This window comes from Cetorhinus maximus, chromosome 24, assembly GCF_964194155.1.
Source record: "Cetorhinus maximus chromosome 24, sCetMax3.hap1.1, whole genome shotgun sequence".
Lineage (NCBI taxonomy): Eukaryota > Metazoa > Chordata > Chondrichthyes > Lamniformes > Cetorhinidae > Cetorhinus > Cetorhinus maximus.
Window position 1 is genome coordinate 38929282 of NC_135902.1, and position 17468 is coordinate 38946749.

The 17468-nt window shown below is 41.1% G+C and overlaps 1 protein-coding gene across 4 annotated transcripts in view; it reads left to right on the top strand.

Annotated features, from left to right (window-relative positions):
* Positions 1-17468, top strand: part of card14 (caspase recruitment domain family, member 14) — a 107457-nt gene that overhangs the window by 65273 nt on the left and 24716 nt on the right. For all 4 annotated transcript variants that reach the window (XM_078571058.1, XM_078571056.1, XM_078571060.1 and 1 more), the window contains 8 exons: positions 3495-3665; positions 5535-5654; positions 7041-7166; positions 8788-8940; positions 10731-10850; positions 12370-12500; positions 13245-13333; positions 16928-17006. In XM_078571058.1, the coding sequence (XP_078427184.1) occupies positions 3495-3665; positions 5535-5654; positions 7041-7166; positions 8788-8940; positions 10731-10850; positions 12370-12500; positions 13245-13333; positions 16928-17006 (989 nt within the window). The remainder of the gene's footprint in view (positions 1-3494; positions 3666-5534; positions 5655-7040; positions 7167-8787; positions 8941-10730; positions 10851-12369; positions 12501-13244; positions 13334-16927; positions 17007-17468) is intronic.

Genomic DNA, 17468 nt, shown 5'->3' on the forward strand with positions numbered 1-17468 from the left:
TGACTGGAAGTCTGTTTCCAGTGAGGTTCCGCAGGGCTCAGTTGGGGCCCTTGCAGTTTGTGGTGTACATAAATGACCTGGACTTAAATGTAGGGGGGTATGATCAAGAAGTCCACGGATGACACGAAAATTGGTAGGATGGTAAATAGTGAGGAGGATAGCCATAAACTGCAGGAAGATATCAATGGTGGGCAGAGCAGTGGTAAATGGAATTCAACCTGGAAAAGTGTGAGGTAATGCACTTGGGGAGGGCTAACAAGACAACGGATTACACTTTGAATTGTAGGATCCTGGAAAGTACTGAAGATCAGAGGGACCTTGGTGTGCAAACCATAGACCCCTGAAGGTAGCAGGGCAGGTAGATAAAGTGGTTAAGAAGGCATATGGGATACTTGCCTTTATTAGCCGAGACATAGAATATAAGAGCAGGGAGGTTATGCTGGAACTGTATAAAATGCTGGTTAGGCTGCAACTGGAGTACTGCGTGCAGCTCTGGCCACCACATTATAGGAAGGATGTGATTGCACTGGAGACGGTGCCGAGGGGATTTACCAGGATGCTGCCTGGGCTGGAGGGTCTGAGCTATGAGAAAAAATTGGATAGGCTGGGGTTGTTTTCCTTGGAGCAACGAAGGTTGAGAGGGGACCTGATAGAGGTGTATAAGATTATGAGGGGCATAGATAGGTTGGATAGAAAGGCACCTTTTCCATTAGTAGAGGGGTCAATAACCAGGGGGCATGTATTTAAGGTAAGAGGTAGAAGGCTAAGAGAGGAGTTGAAGAGAAATTTTTTCACCCAGAGGGTAGTAGAGGTCTGGGACTTACTGCCTGAAAAGGTGGTTAAGTCAGAAACTCTCATAACATTTAAGAAGTATTTCGATATTCACTTGCATAGCCATAGCCTCCAGGGCTTTGGGCCAAGCGCTGGAAAATGGGAATAGTGGACTCAGATCTTTGTTGACCAGCGCAGACACAATGGGCTGAATGGCCTCTTTCTGTGCTGCAGACGTCTATGAGTCTAATCACCATGTAGCAGTTAATTTTTAAAAAGTCAACAATGTGCTACAGTTAGCACTAAGAAAGCAGTTCCACTTTACTTTTATTTTTAGGATTTAACACATACTTCACCTGTAATTGACAACAATTCACTGTTAATGGCAAATGATGCCGAAAGCTAGATTGGAGGTACACGTTTTAGAAATTGATTATTTTATCACTCCTCTTTCTTGCACTTCTTTAAAAAAATGCAGCTTGAAACACATTCTTAGATATGAAAATCCCCTGTATATACACAATCTCCGTTATATTATTCTTGCTGAAAAAAGAGACATGTCTAAGCTTTTCATCTTGCACTCATCAGGACACACAAGAACAACGATATAAGGAGGAAAAACAACAATTTATACTGTATGTGAAGAGAGTGCAGAATTATTGGCAAGTGGCTTTGCCTTGGAGAATGCACACTGATGGTGACTGACAGTTAACTGCCAAACATTGTTTGAAATTTAAACCAGGCAGCATGATCCTGATTTGTCAAGGAATTGACCTGAGGAACGAGTCAGTGAATGGCTGTCACTTATTTTGTTTAGCCGAAACAGATGCAATGTGTGTACATGCTCTTTCTGTCTGCAAAGAACAGGGCCCTGTGTATTAATATATGTAGGTTCCAGTAAACGCAAATGCGTCACAGTGCAAGCCCGACTGACGACCTTAAATTGGTTGTCAGCGTAATTCTTACCACATTAAGGATTATTTAGCAAATGTTGTCCAATTGCGGAATCACATCTAATGTTGGACACCGTGTTTTGAGATTTGCAAGCACGGTCTAGTTGAATACGGTCTGTATCCTGTCCATTGTGAACAGTGGCTGGGACGTGCTGCTTGTTATGATCTGCCAGTCTTTGGGACATGCAGCCTACATATCTTTCATCACACTGGCACTGAAATTCATAAACCACATTACTCATTGTGTGATAGGCAGAATGTCTCTTAGGCTTCATGGCAGCATCCTGTTAGTAGTGAATACCACTCATGTTGCTATTGCATATAGCAACGTGAAACAGCTAGCTTCACCTGTTTCTCAAATTTTTGAGATACCTTGCCCTTCTAGGGTAATCTGAGGTAGACTGGGCAGACAGAAAGAACATGTACATACATTGCAGCCATTCACTGACTCATCCTTCAGGGCAATGCCTTGACCAATCAGGGTCAAGCTGCCTGGTTTAAATTTCAAACAATGCTTGGCAGTTAATTGTCAGCCACCATCAGTGGTGCATTCTGCATGGCAATGGCACTTGCCAACAATTCAGCACTCTCCTCACCGAAGGTATAAATTGTTGTTTTTCCCCTTTATATTGTTATTCTTGTGGGTGTCCTGATGAGAGCAAGATGATAAGCTTGGACATGTCTTCTTTTTCAGCAATACTCAAGTTCTGTACTACCAAACAACTATTCACATTGTTCCTTAGAATTCATTGTAAAGTTCTTTACAATTCAAAAATAAATGAAAAAATAATAATTTTAATTTGGTTTTAAGATTATATACAGAAGCATTTGATAGATCAGAATCCACTAACAGCTCTATCTTCTGTGCTCTGCTGAAATAGTCTGCATCAAATCACTTGCCTAACTGAAGTCTTGCCATCTCTTCATTGTTAAGGCAATGTGTCTGAATGACCTAGGGCAGGATTTTTCAGTTGGCATGTGGGGGCGGGCACGACACGCCGACGTGTAAAATGACACCCGATGACATTGGGCGTATGTCCCAACGTAATCGCACAGTCCCGCGATATTTTGTTCAGAGGGCGCACACCGGAGTCAACTGTGCACCCGCCGACATGTAAATGGCCTATTAAGGCGATTAAGAACGTAATTGATATTATTGGTAACGCTGCCCGTCCAACCTTAATGTTGGCGGGCAGGTGAAAAGGCCAAGCGGCCTTTGCGTTTTTTAGGAAACCTCATCCTAAAGCTTTTATTAAATAAATTTTTTTACTTCCCAAATATAAAAACGTGTCACATAAGGGGACATGTTTAAATAAATTTTTCAACCATTTATTTAACTATTTCAACATCGGTTCAATCTCCCTGAGGCAGCTCCGTGCCTCAGGGAGATTGAAGCGCCCTTTCACGCTGGCCCCGACTCTCCCTCCTGCCCCCGCCCGCACAGATAACACTGAGCGCCATGGCTCACGTACTATGCTGGGCGGGCCTTAACTGACCCGCCCGCGTAAAATGATGGCGTGGAGCCGATCAAGGACGGTGATCGGCTCCACGACCACCCCCACCCGCTCCCGCTGAGTCCGCCCGCCGCCTGAAAAATTCAGGCCATAGTCAAACTGGTAAGAAGCACTGAGACTCACTGAATTAAAGAAACTGTTTAATTGTTCATGCCATATCATTAAAAATCTCTCATGTAGTATTCAGATGGAAAGAAACAGCTTGTTGATGGACCAAAAATGATTTCATTGGGAACCCATTTGACTTCATTTAAAGGTGGGTGACCTTACAATGGAGAATAAGAAATTAAAAATGGAATTTGATGTTGAGTGGAGAATGTCCTCCAAGCTGCGTGAAGCAATCAAACCTAAACAAGAAGAACTTTTATATTTGAAAGAAGAAATTGATAAGCTAAGATTAAGGATCCAAGAATTGCAAATGAACCCAGTAAGTACGCTGTGTATATGTAGCTATTTATAGTTATCCTTCTCTCAAGCTCTCCCTTACTATTTCTAACTTTCAGATTACCTCATTGCTGTAATCACCTTCTACAGAATACAGTTATTTTCTGATTTTCCTGCCAATCAGAATATAAGGATTGATTTTTGATACCTGAAAACTTGGATAACCAGTAATTAGATCACACGGGGGACAGGAAAGCATTTATGAGAGAAGAAAGAACAAATTTGCATTTATATAGCACCTTATACGACTTCGGAATGTCCCAATACACTACACAGCTATTGAAGTACTTTTGAGGTGTAGTCGTAACATGTGCCTGAATTTTCACTCCCAAATCAGGAGCATAGAGTCAGGAAAATTTCCGATCCTGCAAATTTGACTCAAGAGAAAGTGCCCCCAGATGGTCTAGTTTTCATTCTGTGGGGGGCAGGTGTTGATGTGATTCCGGCCTGGCCCCCCACACGTTACTGGGTGTGGAGGATGGCTGTGCAAAAGGCCAGCCTCAGTTATCCAGGGCTTCGTCCCAGCTGCAAAAAAAAACCCCAAAAATCAGTTCTCCAGACCTCACCCCTCACACCCCCTCACGCAACCACACATGCCTCATCCATGCCAACTCATGTTACCTCATGGCCACCCCCATGGCTCTTCATACCCACCATGCCAATCTATTTCCTCTATCCACCCCAATTGGCCCCTTATAGCCCCTATGCCAACTTAGTGCTAACTCATGTCAACTTAGTGCCAACTCATGCCAACCCATGACCACACCCACCATCCTTTGTCCTTACACCCTCCATGCCAACTGACCCAGTATTCACCAAGAGTAGACCTTAGGACCCATGCTGAGATAAAATGAAATTACGTTCTAAGTGTCTATTGCAAACTTTATTTTTATATGAAAAAAGTTTTATTCATAAAACCCCATTCACTATACTTACATTCCTTCAACTACATGATCATCTATAAATACAAATATTTCATTCCAGTGCTCAATCTTTTAGAAAAACAAGCACTTGTATTCATAACCCCATATCAAAGACTTAATAACCACTTGGAGCTGTCAATCAAACTGTGAACTGTCAGGCACCCCACTGTGGTTATATGTTGTGAAATCAGTCATGCAGTACAAATCCTATAATGAATGCCCTCAGTTTATGTCAACAGAGAGTGAAATAGCATGCAGTTTTATTTCAAATTGCAGCATGTTTTTTCTATTTAAAGGCCAGAAGATTTAAATGCCTTGACAGGTTGACAACTCCTTTGATAGCATGACAGTTCCAATGAGTTTATCCAATTTCTACTCAGATTCATGTCTACTTTTAACTTTCCCAAAAGGCACAATCTCTCCAAAATGGCACGTTGCCTCCCCAAAGGGTAGCTTATTTCTCCCAAAGGTGTCCCTGGACCTATGCAAAAATACCTCTCCACAGAACTCTGGCAGCTTTAGACATTGTCCTGAAAGGTCTAAAGCCCATGAGTCATGTTTTGGAAATCCCAGTTATGAAATTTGGATTTGTTTGAATGCAGCTACACTTATTCATATGCAGCTGCATCAATGAGCCACAGAGGAGCAAACTCCTGCGCCCTCCCGCCCCACCGCACCTTGGGTGAAAATGGTAGGTGCCAGGTTCGGGGCGGAACTTTGGGAATCAGGCAACTGGTACCATTTTGGCTAAGCTGGAGGACCTCTCCATCTTAACAAAAATTTTTAGGCTGTAGTATTTTTTTTGCAGCATCCGCTGCCATCTTTGCTATTAGTAAAGAAGCTTGTCATTCAGAAGGAATATCACAATGTAAGAAATGAATGCATTTTACATAAATATTGTGAAAATGTTCAATTTTCTTTTTAAAAAGGTGACAATGGATATCTTGGAACAGGATCGTGTAGAAGCTCTGGAAAACAGGCAGGATCTGATGAAACAAATTAATTCACTGCGGTTGGAGATGGATCAGTCTGCAAATCTGAGGAATGAGGTGAGCAACCTAACATTAGGCTTTGAAAGAGACATTGTAGAACTGGAAAATAACATAGAGAAACACAAGCACTTCTGATATTCAATCTAATTAATTCCTTCCCATTGGGCACAAATCTAATTTTTTTTTTGTTTATGGGATGTGGGTGTCATTGGCTAGGCCAGCATTTATTGCCCATCCCTAATTGCCCAGAGGGCATTTAAGAGTCAACCACATTGCTGTGGGTCTGGAGTCCCATGTAGACCAGGTAATGATGGTAGATTTCCTTCCCTAAAGGGCATTAGTTTTTATGACAATCGGCAATGGTTTTGTGGTCATTACCAGACTTTTAATTCCAGATTTTTATTGAATTCAAATTCACCATCTTCTGTGATGGGATTCAAACCTATGGCCTTTGGATTACCCTGGGTCTCTGAAACACCAGTCCAGTGACAATATCACTATGCCTGACATTTTGAAATCAGAAATGAAAGACATGGACCTTGATTTTAACCCACCTTCCCCCAGTGTGTATCCTGTGTGCAAGGGTTTAAGATCAGGCTGCGCCCAGATCCTGGCATGCAGCCTTGCCGACTTTGAAGTTGCCAAGGCTCCCATTGCAGGCAAGCTTTAAACTCAAAGGTCGTGGCACAATGAGAACATCTGGCCTGCAATTAATTTTACCTGCTGGATTCAGGAACCCACACAGAAATCATCCCTACTGCTGAACCATGATGGGGGGGCACCAACTGGTCAGAAGTGTCCATGGTAATTTGTCTATAAAAGTTACTTTTCTATACAATCCATGGGGGTCAGTAGGAGAAGGACCACTTCCCATAGATCCGCAGGGAGTCCTTAGCCCAGGCTTTGTCTGTGCTGCCAAAGCCCTTTCCCATCCCATGCTTTTATGCCAAGGGCCAGACCCCTGAGTCCCCATGTCCTCAGGCTCCCAACCCAATTTCTACTCCTACCCACCAGTCCTGGCACCAGCAAAAGGGACCGGGATCATTACATGATTAGAAATCCCATTTCAGGTCAGATGCAAAGATACTGAACAAAGACAAAAATTAAAATGTATTAGGGGAACCGGTTAGTCTGTACAAACAGTAAATTTACCACAATAACTTGCATTTATACAATACCATTAATGATTTAAAAGATGTCCCAAGTTGCTGCACAAAGATGGAAGCTTTCACTGTTCATATTTAATCGCTACCTACAGCATGATCATTTTCTATCGACCTTAATACAGAACTAATCCTCTTAAATTTTAGCAACCTGATACTCTTAAATTTCATCTGATCTTGATTCCGTTGCATCCAGCCTTTGTCTTTCCCTTCTCTCTGGACTGAGGTTCCCATGAGTTCAAAAACTTTCGAATTGTTTTACTTTCTTCTATCCTGCCAGTATCTAGATGAAAAGGAGAATATGCTGATGGAATGTGCCACTCTGAAGATTGACTGTGATATGTACAAGGATAAAATTAGCTCCCTCCAGACACAAGTCTTAGAACTACAAAAGGAACGTGATGAGGTGAATAAATTATAACTTTATCTTTCCATTACTGAAGGTGGTAACTTCTGCAGGAGTATTGGTGTCAACAACTCTTCAGTCCCTCTGCCAAATAGCCGTACTTCACATATTCCAGGGAGTATCAGCAAATTATTCACAGTTTGGGTAAACAGAGCCAAACATAACACTATCTTCACTCATGCACTTCCAGCAAGAATCAGCAGAAAGTGCTTGGAAGCAAGAACTCTGCCATCTATTTCTTTTATTCCCCCATTATCTGAGAGATTGAAACTATGTTTAACATTCCTACTGCTGCCCTGGTAGAGTCAGCCTCCTTTCAGCATTAACCAGAGATAATTATGGGACCTTCCTGCTTAGAATGCCTCAGTGCCACATCGTGTGATGCACTTACACAATGAACTATAAAGATGGCTGAATTAATGAGCTTTAAGGGCATCTTTGTTTCATTGTACTGGGCTGTTCATATATAGTAAAATTATGTACAGCATTATTTTTTAATACGCTTCAACCTTCTTGAGTACCTACCACTAACAGTCTTCTTTAAAGAAGGTACCATTTGATTAATTAGGCAAAATGGCATTATTGTATATTTAGATATTCACTACTGGAACAATTAACTGAAAGATTGAAATGGTATGGACATTTATATATTTAGATGGGAGCAGGCAACATCAGCAAATGTGGTGAATGTAGTTAATATACATGTTTGACAGGCAAGTAACACAAAGGGCTGGGGTCACAGATGATGTAGGTAGCCTATATATTCAGGAAGTTACTGCTTTGGAACATTATTAATGTTGCTATTGTTGCAGTAGCACTGTTTGCACTGCTGGGAGTAACATTTATAAAGTCAGTTTTGCCAGAGACATATCAATTCTCTCCCTGAGAAGAATCCAGAAACTGGGAACCCAGATCAATCAAACATTTCCAATGAAAAGCACTTGCAAAACAATATATTTTATTTCAGTAATTCATTTCCATTCCCCTATATTAACTTGCTCACATAAATATCAAGTAATCTGTTTCTTGTGATAGTATAGAACAGCTGGAAGTTCAGGATTTCCAACTGATGTTACTAAAATTACTTAAATGCGACATGGTATTAAAAATAGAAATGCATAGAAGTTACACTGTGGGAATGGACTATTCAGCCCAAGCGATCTTTGTCAGCATCTACCCTGTACACAAGCACATAGTCCAAATCACATTTATCCACCTGGTTCCAAATCATTTTATCCTCTTCCCCTTCAACCAAAGCTGCTTTGCCAAAACAAAGGGGATATCTTGAGGATATCTTTCCATCCTACATTTCATTTCAGATCGTTGGTATGAAATAATGTCCTTATTGTTATATGTTTAGTCCATTACTAGAAGTATCATTTGGTCTTTTATTATTGAAATCTCAGGCCCTTGGACACCAAGAAGGTTCATTATTGGAACAAGACAGTATATATATGAGCATCGTCACAATGGTAATTTCACAGTTTAGTGAAAAAGATGATGCAGCTATATAGCTCCTTGGATAGCACCATTTTTTTAGAATGACCATAAACACGTCTTATAGCGTTAGGATAATCATGAGTGCAATGTGCAGTAAAGACTTTTCCTTATTTTTCCACAGGCTTATGGAGCCAGGGATGAGGCTCAATTGCAAATTAGCAAAATGATCATGGACAAGGATTTATGTCGTCGACAAGTAATTGAACTACAGGATACATATCGTGAGCTGAATAAGGAAATGCTGCAGTTAAGGTCAAACAGGGACAGACAGGAGGTAGGGCTATTTTTCAGTTATCATTCAGAAGCACAGGCTGGAATTTTTATTGTCTCTATATACCTCCCTTCAAGTAACAATGCCTGATCTCTAAAATAACATGACCATCAAAAAATATCGTGTAAATTTCCTGTCTTGTGTTCTCAGGTGTTATGAAATTTCTCAGGCACAAAAGTCAGGGAAAAGGGATGGAGAGCTGGGTAATGTCCCCTTTCATGTTGGCCTCGGATTCCCTGGAATTCCAGGGTTTCAAGAGCCTGGCCTGGAGCTCCAGTAGACATAGGTTCTTCGGAGCCCTTTAAGTGAGGTTACAACTTGTGTTGCGATTGCTGGTTTAGCACTTCAACGTAGTGGTGTTGTGGTATACAACCATAAGCACCACAGAGACCCAGAGCAGGCTAGCAGCTTGAATGTGGACCTTTCCTTTGGTTTTCAAGGCTTAATTTGATCAGCAGCCATAAGGTCCCGTCTGTGCCACACCTTCCTATCCTTTTTGCTGACTGCTGGCAGTATATTAAACTGAAGACATTGCTGGCCAGAGGGTCGGGTTGCATTGCTCCGTGGCTGAAGAGTCTGGAAATCAAAATCTCATAGACCAAAAACAAAAAGTGCTGCACAAACACTCAGCGAGTCTTCAGTTTCTGTGGACAGAATAGTTTCAAGTGTGGACTCTTCATTAAAACTAGGTTTATGGAAGCTCTACCCATGAAACATTAACATGTCTGTTTTCTCTATTGATGCTGGCTAACATACTGAGTTTTCCCAGCATTTTGCTTTCATCATGTGACATGAACAGGAGCTATGTGAGCTGTTGCACACAGCAAAAGAGGTGTAGCTGATTTAATATTTATGGAGCGAAGAGGAAAGTCATAGAGTGGACAGTCAAGGAAAAGCCAGATGTTACATAGAATTACATAGAAGTTACAGCACAGAAACAGGCTATTTGGCATAACCAAATATTGTTAGTGTCCATTCTCCACATGGGTATTAGTCTGTCCTGTTGTCAGATGTGAAATAAACATGAACTTGTATTAATATGGTACATTCCACAAGCTCAGAATGCCCCCAAGTGCTTTACATTCAGTGTGGTCACTGTTGTGATATAGGAAAAGCAGCAACCAATCAGCCATGAAATAAATTTCAAGATCGGTTATTTTTAGACGTTAGTTGGGGGATAAGTTCCTCCTGCTCTTCTTGATGGTGCCTTCAGCAGCACTCCCTCAGTACTGCGCTAAATTGCAAGCCTAGATTATGTGCTTAAGTCTCTGGAGTGCAGCTTAAACCTGTAACCTCCTGACACAAGTTAGAGCGCTACCACTGAGCCAAGGCTGAAACCTGAGATAGGTCTCCTATATGAACATGCACAAATGTCTCACAACATGATGTCCTCCACATTGTTTTCAAGCTGCTGATGATGACTTTTGTTAGCCATGTAGACAATCCTCCTCTGAGGCCTTGAAAATTAAGTCATCTTGTAAATCAGAGTTGGATAGCTTGCAGCAAACAACAATGATCCTTGAGATCTAGCAGGGCAACATTGCGAGGTGTACCCAGTCCAGTCCAGGGACCTGAAGCATACCTTTAACATTCCAATGATGTACTCAATTATCATTGTGATGGGTGAATAAACCTCATTAGAAACAAAGGACACTCATGACGAAACTAATGGTTTTAGACAAGTTTGCTGTTTGCTTTATTATAGGCTTGAAAAATCCAGATAATAATATAATGGAAAGGATGAACACACGGGTAAAATTTGCTTCAATTTTCCTTCCTTTATTCCTTGACAGAAAGTAAAAAATAATAAAACCCTGCCACGTGAAAAACCCAAACTGAAGCGTCTACAAGCAGTGAACCCCAGGACCATCAGCTGCGACAGTGATGACAGCAGCTGCAGCAGCCAGAGTGATGTATGGGAGCAAACTTTTCACATAGAATAACTGTTTAAAGAGAGAAACAGTGTTGTGCTGCCTCTCCAAGAAGTGCTGTGGGACTATCCTGGAAATTGTTCACATCTACGGTGACAAGTCAGACTGAGGTCCAATTTTTAAAAGTATTTGGATTCAAACTTCCCTTTAACAAAAAAAAAATGGGATAAATGCACAGAATTCATCATAGCACAGAAACAGGCCAATTGGCCGAACTGGTCTATGCTGGCGTTCGTGTGCCACATGAGTCTCCTCCCACCTACTTCATTTAATCATGTCAATTTATCCTTCTATTCCTTTCTCCCTCTTACTCATCGAGTGCCCAGGCTTTACCCCACAATGAACAAGTCACTAATGAAATTTTGGGAATTGTCAGATTGCTATTTTGTTGGTGAGTCATTTATTACAAAAAAAGATTTTTTTCTGTTTTTCTTCTTGAAGCTTTTCAAAATGTTATTGTATGTAACAGGTCAGTTTCATTATGTTTGATTCTTGTACAAAATTTTGATTCAATTATAAATATAAGCAGGCATATATGTATATATATATATAGAGAGAGAGAGAGAGAGAGCAATACAGCTACAAATATGTGAATATATGTATAAATATATACCCATATTTGCATTCATTGTGATGTGTAATTGAGTCATATAGATAATGAAGGGTGAAGATTCAACTCTTTCCCTGTGATGACTTAGTTGACTCAGCCAGGTCAGTCGTGGAGAACTGCAACTAGCTTCAATATTCTTGAGTTAGGGAGAGGAAAAATCAGCTTGGGTTCTGCTCTATTTGCTATCAGGTGTCTTATAGTCAAAAAATGTGCATCTGTGAGCATCAGATAGGAGTCAAGTTGTACAGAAATTACCCCATTATTATAGAACAGGCTCAATGGAACAGCTGGTCATTTCCTGTTCTTCAAATGTCATACTTGCATCTACAAACATATCTTATTTCTTGCTTTTTAATTATTTCCAAGATGAGCAAGAGTGGAACTTTCAACTTGTTCCCCATTTATTTTCATTTGCGTAATTTTAATTCAAAATCTTTGTTTGATTGAAGTCTGAAGTTCTATTAGAGTCTGATAGGGAGATTGTTGCCAGGACAATATGTGAAACTGCCAGAACTCATAGAAACAGGATGAGGCTATTCATCCCGCAAGCCTGTTCCGCAATTCAATCAAATCATGGTTGATTTGCACCTCAATTTCATTTGCCCAGCTTTGACCCATATCCCACGATAACCCTACCAAATGAAGACCTATTGACCTCAGACCTGAAATTTTCAATTGACCCAGCATCCGCGGGCCTTTTTGAGGAGAGATTTCCAGATTTCTACTATCCTTTGTGTGGAAAAAGTGCCCTTTGATTTCACAGCTAAAGGGCCTAGCTGTAATTTTAAGATTGTGTCTACTCATCCTAGTGTCCCAATGTTCTATCGTGCATCTCTCACACAGCCGTGTGTTTTATTACATTTCTGATGCACCAGTTTGTTTCATTTATAGTTTTATACAAATCTCAAGAAAACCGAAAGCTGTGAGTCGCTGAACAGTGTCAGTTCTTCCTTCGTTGAACCACCCAGCAAGGAATCTCTCTACAGACGCCAAACTGAAAACACCATGGAAGAATCATTCAGGTGAGAGGGACAGCACACACACCTTTTAGATGGTGTCAACTTATATAAAAGACCATTGCCACAGGGCTTTAAACAACTTTCTTTCTGTAAGTCTGTATTCGCCACCAAGTCAAGAGGGCGGGTGGATGATTTGTATTTATTAATTCTGGGGGTGTGTGAATTGCTTGCCAGGCTGGAATTTATTGCCCCTCCCTGGTTGCCCTGAGAAGGTGGTGGCAGATCTTCTTCCTGAGCTGCTGCAGTTTGCAGTTTGGTACAGCTGGTGCCTTGATGGGCCACTTCAGAGGGTGGTTAAGAGTCAACTGGAATCGGAAAGAGGCCAGACTGGGTAAAAACATGTGTTTCCTCCCCCAAAGGACATTAGTGGAGCAGTTGGGTTTTTATGACAATCCCACAAACTTCATGGTAATTTCTAGAGAAGACTAAATTTGTGTTGATCAGCTGGTCTCTGAATAGGGGCTACTATAATTAACCTCAATACTCTCCATTAGTGGGGGAAACAGCCAGCCAGGGTTTCTATTTGTTATTACCATCCATGACACCTATGATGCTTAGTCAATAGAGTACCAACACTCGTCATCTCAGCTCAAGCATGAAGAATGGCCATTTGGGTAAAGCAATAACCAGCATGGAACATAACTCCTAAAAGAGCCAACATCTTCTGCAGAGAAAAGGCAAAAAAAAATTGGGGGGGAGAAGCCTTCTGTAGTTGGGAACTTTAATCTTGTGCTTGTATTTTCACAGCAACAGACATTCTATTGATAACGATACTTTCCCATCAGTAGATGATTGCACTGATACTGACAGTGGCAAAGAAAATATTCCTGATGTCAGTGAGTTTCATTTTCTCATTTATGATGTGGGTATAGTGCAAAATATGATGGAAATTTCAGCAAGCTGGTAATAAGGAATAATTTAATGAGTCATAGTGTTTATCACAAAGACTGGCAGCTTCAGAGATGACTTGATTTCTACCACATGTACAATGTCACTCATAATGGCCATAGGTTAGGGCTTCCAGTTTATGTTCGCTGATGGTCATGTTGTAGCACAGTAAATGCTCAAGTTATCGATTGTAAAAAGTCTTCAGAACAAATTTTAGCAGAAGGATTCTACCAAGATGAACCTACCTACATTCATTTGTTCCTCTTTCCCAACATGGAAAATTTTGCATTGCATGGCCCTGCAACTGGCAGTCCAATAAATTTCACCGAAACTAGACCAACACGTTCAAGAGTCTCAACCACAGGACCTTGTTAGACAACTACTTAAACTACTAAGCAACCTATAACCTCTTCCTAAATTATTGACAATTTATTGCTTGGAAGATGAGTCTAGAGATAAAGTACATTTATGAATCAGTCTTATTTCTGTTCAATTCATCCTTTATAATTTTATTTATTCTTTAAATACTAGGCTGAAGGTAGTACTATTTTCCATCCTTATGCTTGCTGTAAGAACTGTATCTATGAGTGATATCAACCAGTTTGCTGTTCCACAACATGGCACTGGTGGAGTAGATAGCAGAACAGGCAAGCTGCTCTCCTGATAGAGGATAGCAGATGCCTCCTCCTTAGACACCTTTCCTGGGACTGTCCTCATCACTGCTATACCTCTGCATAAGAACAGCAGTAGTGATGTGACGCTTTGAAAACCCTTGTCAACAGTTGGCTTCCAGAGCCAAGGTGGCAGCTACCTGATCCTCCTTGGCAGTAGTGTATGCTGCCATAAAAACTGTCAGCAGTGGACCACTGTTGTATTCATGAAGGTGATCACTCACTCCGTGGGGCAGAATTTTACGACAGCGGGATTTTACGTTCCCGCTGTCGTCAATGGGATTTATAATGGCTCGCCGCATTTTATAGCCCCATCCCCACCGAAGCGGGGCTGTAAAATTCTGCCCCATGTTGGACAGAAGAGTCCTCATGCTTTGCATGAAGCCCTGACACAAGATGGAGCCAAACTGTCCTGAGCAATTGGGTGCAAACTTACTCGTATGTCACCCATTGCATCTAGCATTTTTCAATGTATGCCAGCTAGCCTTCTTTGGAGCCTGGCTCATTGAAGCTTGCATCTGTTCTCTGCAGCAGAGCTTGTATGTGATCTCGTCCTTTGGCAAGCTGGCACTAGTGGTGTCCAGTCGCACTGCCCTAGATCTTATACACTTGTGACTAGAGATTCACCACATTAAGACCCGTCCTCTAGCCTAGCTTTGAAAGTACCCCTGGTGCCAGTCTCTGAACTGGTGCTTGTTGGGGTCAGCTCAAATGATGCTATCTCTTCAGGGAGGCTGGCCTCCTTGAAGTGTCACTGGGATGACAACATTTCCAGTGCCTGAAATGAAAAAGAGGGTCAAAAGTTAGGTTTTAGTGTGAGAGAAAGGAGGAATAAGTGAATAGATGCTGAAAGCAGCTGAAGTTTGTCCAGGATTCTGTAGAGTGAGACTGAAGTAAGGAGGAAAAGAGGACAAGGTGTGAAGAAATCCTCCACAGCATCTCCTTCAACATTGCCATGATTGTCCCCCGGCCTGTGATGGCCTGTATGTTTTCTTCTACAAGGAAACTATGTGCAGTTGGGCTGAGCTGCCTCTGGCACAGCTTCCTGTTATATATTATTCAATACTTTCTCTTACAGTGACATCCTTCTAAAGTATCTAGACAACATGCCTATCATACTCAAATAGTTTGTATGTTGTATGTGGGAGCAAATGTCGGTTGCCTTAGTGGTGAAAGTAGGAAGTGCAGAGTGTGTAAATCAGAGGGGAAAGAGGTGGAGTAAAATGCCATGCATTGTAGGAGAGTGAAGGTTAGCAAAGAAAGGGGCGTCTTGTGAGTAGTGAGGCTGAAGGTGGTGAATGTGTGAGCAAAGAGCAAGGCGGATGAGAGTCACGATCCTGAGCTTGACAGCTCTGTGATGAGGTCATGAATTTTTCCGCGTATTGCCTGGGATAACCTCCTATCATTAAGCTCATCTGCAACCTCTTCCCACTGGGGCGACATGACCAGCCGAGTGTACCACACACTCCCCCATCCTCTGCCCTCCCCCACCCCCCCACTACCCCAATTCTATGCCCATTTTAGTGCACAACAGAATTTCCAGGTCCTTATCTTGAAAGATTCCAGAACATTTATTTCCACTATCCTATCTGAAAGCCTATTTCAGATACTGTTACGTGATGGTGCTTCTTGACCTCTATATTGAACTTGATTTTTATTGGTTTATGACTGTGTTCCCTTCTCTAGTAGTCAAGATTTAATTTCAAAAAGAATGCTCCAAATTTAACTTTTCTATTTTGTTTAATATATTATCCACCTTTTTTTTGGTCCTACCTAATGCAGCACTTTCCTGTTTATTAACTGCTGTTACGCAATCATTGGACATGCTCATTTTTGAGTCCACCTTTATTACTCCCAAATTTCTTTCAGCTAGTTCAGCAATAATTATTAAGTGGGTTTGCACATTCTTCACCACGTTGAATTTCGTCTGCCATGCTCCACCTGTTTCCAAATTTTTGCCAAATAGCCCCTTGACCCGCTCAATAAACTAGCCTGTCACCTCTACCCCTCCTGGTTTCATATAACAAGATTGACTGATCTTCAAAGTAATTCATAGTAATATGAAGCACTTTGGGATGTTTGAGAGATATGTTAAAACGCTATATAAATACAAACTATTCCTTGCTTCCCTCATAGCATCTATGAATTTTAGCAACTTGCATTTTATTTCTTGAATCATTTTATGTATATTAGGAATAGCATGGGCCCTAGTATCAATGCAGTGCTTCTTACCCCCTGCTAATTTCCTACTAAGTTCCTCACCCTAGCTTCCTTTCTTATAGCCACCCCCTAACCAGTTTCAGGTTTTACTATGGATGTCTATTGACGTAAGCTTGTGCAGCAGCTTTTCGAATGGAAACTTATAAAGATCATGTGAGGAATCATAAGCACAAACCCACATCCTTTCATGTTGCAATGCGCTTCTGCACCATTACCGCACTGCCCATATATTGATGTAGATTTAACATTTCCAGATAACTTGTGTAATATGTGGGTCTGTAATGAAGCTAAAGTTTCAGAGAAATTTTCTGGCCATGCTTCTCAGCATTTAAGCTGACAATTCCAATGAATAACAACTAATATTGATTATATCAAAGTAGAAATGTATCTTCAATGTCAATCCTATTAGAGCCAGCAGTAATGTGATAGACCAGCCAAAAGTTGCAAAGAAAGCTTTCATGGTGCACATGCTTTGTTACAATTCAACTTAAAGCTAAAGACATTATTACATTTAAATTGGTAAAGGTAAAAATTATTTTTAAGTTTGCAATTCAACTTCTACATTAGAGAAACCGGACTGAGGATGTAAGTACAATGTAGCATTTCATCATTAGCACAAATCATATCTAAATTCTGTCAAATTCATTTCAGTATCATTCAAAAAGCCTGAGCCATCCCCTGAAAGCATACTGTCTATGACTGGAACCTCTACACCATCAGGACAAGACCGGTAAACAATACATTTTCATTTATTTAAGTAGATTCAATGTATTTCTTCAATTTTTTTCTTCAGTATGTTTGAGGAGAGACAAAGAAAGATTTTGCTTTGAATGGAGTAACAGCAGTAGGCACTAAATAAGTGTAGGTCACATCACCCCCAACCCCTCCCCTTTTCACTGCTTGAATAAAATGCTTTAACCCTCAATCTCAGAGGAATATTCTGCACGGTTTCTTCATTTTTACAGCTACTTAACCGAGCTGATATAGGTGTATCACATAAGGTTTTGTGCCATGGACTTTCCTAGAGACTGTCTAAGCTTATTTATTCTATGTCCACCCACAATCATAGCATCCTCGGTATAACGGCTGTGCGCTATTATGATCCACCTCTCAGTCCTCTAGATTAAGCGTGCGATGGCATCTATGTTAAATCTGTGCTAGCCTCCATAGCAATAAATATTATCCCACAATG